The 5,953-nt window shown below is 41.6% G+C and overlaps 1 protein-coding gene across 1 annotated transcript; it reads left to right on the forward strand.

Moving 5' to 3' along the window:
• Positions 1-233: 233 nt before the first annotated feature.
• On the forward strand, positions 234-4,293 carry SNAPC3 (small nuclear RNA activating complex, polypeptide 3, 50kDa; the record flags this gene model as incomplete). Its single annotated transcript, XM_009697441.1, has 4 exons — positions 234-304; positions 1,545-1,629; positions 3,529-3,633; positions 4,144-4,293. Coding segments are annotated over exons 1-4 (411 nt in total), but the record flags the coding sequence as incomplete, so codon positions are not given.
• Between the last annotated feature and the right edge of the window lie 1,660 nt (positions 4,294-5,953).

Below are 5,953 nucleotides of genomic sequence, written 5' to 3' on the forward strand. Positions count from 1 at the left end.
CAGAATGCAAAATAAAGATAAAATTTATCAATACTCCAGGACTTTTGTCTTGTGATTCTTTATCTTAAGAACTATACTGCTCTTTTGCCCTGATTTAGGGTATACAAGCTTGTCTTATTTATTGACATTTTGCTGTCTTTGTTCCTTTTAAAAAAACCTTAACTGATCTTCGTTATGAAGTAAGTATGAAAAAAAAGTGTAATAATTATTTTCTTTATTGTTCTAGCATTGATATGTTAATGTCTTCTGATAAAGAAAATAACCCAGATGTTATTCCTGAAGATAGCAGTCTGCTAACTCTTCGGTATGTCATTACGGTACACTTGCAGTACCCTGATATGAGGTGGGGTGGAAAACAAGCGCAAAGGGATGGCTGGCTGTTTGTTCCCTTTCCAGGCAGTGGTGTACTTTCTGAAGCAGTGTCCAGAAATACTCTTAAGGACAGAAACACCAGCTTATGATAGGATAATTGGTATGAGCCTTGTGCTTGAATGTTACTTAGGAATTTTTTGTTAAGATATAGAGACTATGCTGTCTTTCTTATTGGAAGAACTTAGGATTTCTAGACCTAGGTACTTCTGAAATAGCATGTAAATTTGGAGCACGCAGGGGACTTCTCATAACCATGTGCGGGAGGTTTCTCCAAAGACTTGTGAAATAAATCTGTAGCTGTTACCTCTAGTAACGCACAGTGAGATTGTAATAGCCAAAGAGTAAGTACTGAAGTTGTAGTCAGATAACCCCTTTATCTGAACCCACTCTGCAGAGTTCACTGATACTACTGGTGCATTTCAGAGGTTGAGCAATATATGTTGTTTCTATCAGTTAGTGTACTTTGAACTTATACTTGGCCAGTTCAGGCCTTTGCTGTATTTGTATTTCAGTTTGTGAAGTACTAATGTAAAGAAATGTGTTAAGGTTGTGATCGGTGTTAAGTCTGATTGTTACTGAAAACCTTCAGGAAGGTCTGGAAGGTAAATATATTTGTCTTGGAAGTTAAAAGGATTTAGTGTTCATACAGTGGTTAAATACATGTATTTTAGTAGATATTCTGTGTACGATACTCTTTCTCCTACAAACAATGCTGAAGTTTTTTTAGAAAAGTATCTATGTCATGGGGTTGAGAGTATTTGTGCATTTTTTTTCTTGTTTTTTTGCTTGAACGTGAATTGAATTTCTCTGAAGTGAGAGGGATAGTTGAAATAGCTTCCTTAAAGGTAGCGAAGTGTTCTTTCTAGGAGAGCCCCTTCAGACAACATGTTGCTGTTTTTTCTTGTAAGTGTAAAACTGCCCACAACCTGTAATTTGCACTTAAGGGGAAAGAAAAACACAAGCTGAAATCCACAAGCCAGCCTGTGTACTAGGAGGTTTTATGGGACTTGGGAGGCAAGAGTATTCTAAGTTAGTCTGTCATACAAAGACAGCCCAGAAATCCTGCTCCTTGAAAGTTGCACTGTAGTAGCTTCTGTCGTTTAAAAATACACCTAGAGATTCTGCATGGAAGTTGTTGAATGAAATTTTTGTCCTGTGTTCCTGCCCCTCAGAATTAGAAAGAAGGCATTAGAGAGGAGAGAAGAAACAATTATTGTGGATCGGGCTTGCAGACAAGAAACTCTTGCCTATGAGATGGTAAGTTCCCTGTCATCTTGTAGGATCTCAAGGCAGTTCAACACGGCCAAAATCCAACTTCTCGTTGTCTTTTTTTTTTCCATCACTGTGAATCTCTTGGTACACTGTAAATGTTTGCAGATAGGAGTTTTCAAGTAATGATTAAGATTAAAGACATTTTATAGAAAGATAGGACAGGAACACTGCTCTTGCAGTATGTTAGTACCGAATATAGTAAGGAGGAACTCCAGCTCATTACCACTGTATGACTGCTTTTATTTGGTTGCTGCTAAAGCTTTGTGTAGGGGATCAAGTGTACTGAGCATCATGTGGACTTGTTGTAGAGCTAGACAAAATGCATAATGTTTTTGCTCCTGGAGTCCTCTGTTGTAATCTCAGCTTTAATGTGTAAATGATTGTGAGCTAGTTTCTGTAGGGTTGAAAGAGGAAGACAGTAGGAGCATGGTGGCAGTAACCATGTGCTTTGTAACCAAAGTTTCTCAGCCCTTCTGAGCTGTCAGGAACCAGGAGTATCATGATCAGACCCTCAAAAGCCATCTTGGAATTCCTTTAACTATGCGTAGGACCTCTTTTTTTACGATTCCTTCACAACCATTAAAGTCCTAAGCAAGAAAACTTAAGTTCTTAAATTTTGCAGTGCTGGAATCCATAGCTTGAACAAGCAAGACATGAGCTACTGTAAAAATTAGGGACAGAGGCGTAGTGAGGAGGGACGCTCACTTGTGACTATTTCCCCTGAGGTTTCCTGAGTGATCTTGTTTCAGCTGTCCAGAGGCCCAGGCACATGGTGTAAATTAAATATTTTATATCGCCTGAGATGCAACAACTGTGTTGGGCTCTTAGTCTAGGGCATATCTCAGAAAATATTTGCAATAAAAGTCTTCATAAAGGGTTTCAGTGAGTGATGTCTTATTTCTATTTCTGAAGAATGAGCACGTGGTCAGTTACTGCATCCTTTAAACAAGCTGTGGTAACTGGTTTGTGTGTCAGAGCTGACTGGGACCGTGGTGTCCTAGAACAGGATGACAGCAATAAGAAACATGAGTTTGGAATGTGTTGCATGAAGAAGGGAGATGCAAGGGATAGAGCATAACTATCCCTGAACTGAAATCTCACAGCAGTACATGCTCCTGTTATTAATCTGAAGAACACTTCATGCTGGTGGGAAGTGTTTGTGCAGTCAGTATTCTCTCTTGATTTGTTGAAGGAAACAGACTGCCACAGAAAAGTACTGTCCCTCATTCTCACAGCTGGGCTGTGTCTTAAACACAAAGTAGACTGGAAATGTGGAAATGCTTTCACTTCTTTTCTAAAATGTAGTAGTGTGGCAAGGGCAATGCTGGATTTTGGTTTTGGATTTTTGGAAAAATTGAGACCTCCAGCTATGTCATGCTTCCCTAATAAAAGGAAGTGTTGCACTAATTTTTATTTCTGTGTACTTCATCTTATGGCTAGTTTCTAGGTCAGTCTTTCTCAAGTGGAGAGCTGCAATCCCCCTTTACATGTGAAAGCATTCAAAGAGCATTTCAAAACATTGAGTGATGGAAGTTGGTAGCAGCTAGATTCCATGAGGGCAGAGTGGCAGCAGGCTTTAATTCCTTATGCAGGGCCTCTCAGTAGTCAAGAAGCTATCTTGTAATTGCTGAAAGCACCTCAGCTTCTCCAGAGCTGAGGAATGAAGGAAAATGCTTGAAATCAGTAATTACAGCAGTTTCTCACCTTTCCATCTTGGAGGAAATAGGCTGTTATCAATTCAGAAGGCTACACAGTCAAAAATGATTTACAGTTAGAACAGCATTTCTCAGCCTTTTATGCAAGGTCTATGATATATAAGTGGTTGCCAGTATAATCTCTCTTTCTCCCTCCCTGTCTCTCTCCCCCCTGCCCCCACTCTTCCAGGAGTCACATGCAATTGGAAAGAGGCCAGACAATCCAACAGATGTAGTTGAGGAGGGAGAACTACTTTTAACTCTGAACATCTTCTATCCTGTCATATTTCAGAAGGTTGGTACTAAATTCTTTAGATTGTATTCTGATGTCTCTTCCGTTCTCAGGTAATATCTTGCTTTCCCAAGTGTACTGAGGGGCCCTGGTAAACCCTTCAACTGTGGTAACTTTTCAAGGCTTTTTTAGAATCTGACTTTCATTCTCTTAGTGGTTTACAGAAGGAAATTTTTATAGTAATTACTCTGCAGTAAATTGATTTCACAGAAAGCTCAAAATTTGAAACTAAATACATGAAAACTAAAGTACTGCTTCTGGATTTGGTATAAGTGTGCTCAGACTTTCCGTCTTTCCTGCACTTTCTGGTGGGGAATATCACTTTTGAGTTTCTGAATAAAACTAATAATTGGCAGCCTTAGGAGAGGCTGAAGCAAGATGCTGTTTAAAATCTTGTACAGAGAGGTGATGTGCCATATGCTGCTGTTAATGACATCAAGCTGTCAACTAAAGAGCAGTACTGATGCTGACAAGTGATATTTATTTGAAGCTTCTATGCTGTTATCTTTGTAGCATAAAGATCACAAACCCTATCAGACAGTCCTTGTACTGGGCAGCCAGAAGCTCACCGAGCTGAGAGACTCTATTTCCTGCGTCAGTGACCTCCAGATAGGTGGCGAGTTCAGCAGTCAGCCAGATCAAGCACCAGAGCACATCAGCAAGGTAAAACCTTCTATGTGGAGCCCTCTACGTGTGTAGGAGCTTCAAAAACATAGAGGAGGGAGGGAGAGTTTTGTTTTGTTGCTTTTTCTTTAGCACTAAATTCAGCTGCTTTGGTTGTGACTGTGGGTTGCACTGCAGGTAAATACTTCCTGGTGGCATTACACCAAGCTGTCCTGTTTTGTGTGATGTCATCAAAAACATCGTTAATGCTACTGCTGGAAAGTACTAACACTGGCAGTGAGTTCTTGCATAAATGTATCCCTGTGGACTGACTTTACTTTGAGCTATATTCTAAAACATCAGTGCTAATAGAAAGCTAAATATAGACTATCCCCCTCTGAACTTACATGCTTTGGTGTTTGCAACTGGGTGCGGATCAAAAGTAGGAGTGAAGATTATTCCCCTCTCCCACAATTGCCATGTGTTCTCTGGGGATGTGCAAAAGGAGTCAATAAAGTACTCGAAATTACTGAAATTGCATCATTTTGATATTATGTTGTATCACATAAAATATATCACAGAATGGTTGAGGTTGGAAGGGACCTCTGGAGGTCATCTGGTCCAACCCGTCTGTTCAAGCAAGGCCACCTACAGCCAGTTGTCCAGGACCATGTCCAGATAGCTTTTGGATATCTCCAGGGATGGAGATTCCACGACTCCCTGGGCAAGCTGTGCCAGTGCTCAGTCACACTCACAACAGGAGGTGTTTCCTGATGCTCAGAGGGAACCTCCTGTGTTTCAGTTTGTGCCCATTGCCTCTGGTCCTGTCACTGGGCACCACTGAAAAAAGCCTGGCTCCGTCCTCTTTGCGCCCTCCCTAGAGGTATTTGTATATGTGAATAAGATCCCGCCCTGAACCTTCTGTTCTGTGGGCTGAACAGTCCCAGCTCTCTCAGCCTCTCCTCACAGGAGAGGTGCTGCAGTCACTTCATCTTCATGGCCTTTGTGGGACTCTCTCTCCAGTATGTCCATGTCTCTCTTTTACTGAGGAGCTCAGAACTGGACACAGGACTCCAGGCATGGCCTCACCAGTGCTGAGGAGAGGGAAAGGGTCAGCTCCCTCGACCTGCTGGCAACACTTTATGTAATGCAGCACAGGATGCCATTAGCCTGCTTTGAGGCAAGGGCACATTGCTGGCTCATGTTCAACTTCATGTCCACCAGGACCCCCAGGTCCTTTTCTGCCCAGCTGTTTTCCAGCTGGACAGTCCCCAGCATATAGTGGTGCATGGGGTTGTTCCTCCCCAGGTGCAGGACTTTGGGCTTCTGCTTCTTGAACTTCATGAAGTTCCCGTTGACCCATTTCTCAAGGCTGTCAAGGTCTCTCTGGATGGCAGCACAATCATCTGGTGTATCAGCCGTTCCTCCCAGTTCGGTGTCAGCAGCAAACTTGCTGAGGGTGCACTCTGCCCCGTCATCCAGATCATTAATGAAGATGTTAAACAGAACTGGATCCAGTGTTGGCTCTTAGGGTACGCTGGTAGTTACTGGCCTGTAACTAGACTTTGCTCCACTGATCATCACCCTTGGGGCCCAGCTGTTCCACCAATATTATATATTAATAATATAGTATATTATCAATGTAATATACATCAAATAATATGTGATATACAATCTAAGATAAACCAGAGGATCATAGAGTCATAGAATCATAGAATCA

This window comes from Cariama cristata, unplaced genomic scaffold (genome assembly GCF_000690535.1).
Source record: "Cariama cristata isolate BGI_N322 unplaced genomic scaffold, ASM69053v1 scaffold18903, whole genome shotgun sequence".
NCBI lineage: Eukaryota > Metazoa > Chordata > Aves > Cariamiformes > Cariamidae > Cariama > Cariama cristata.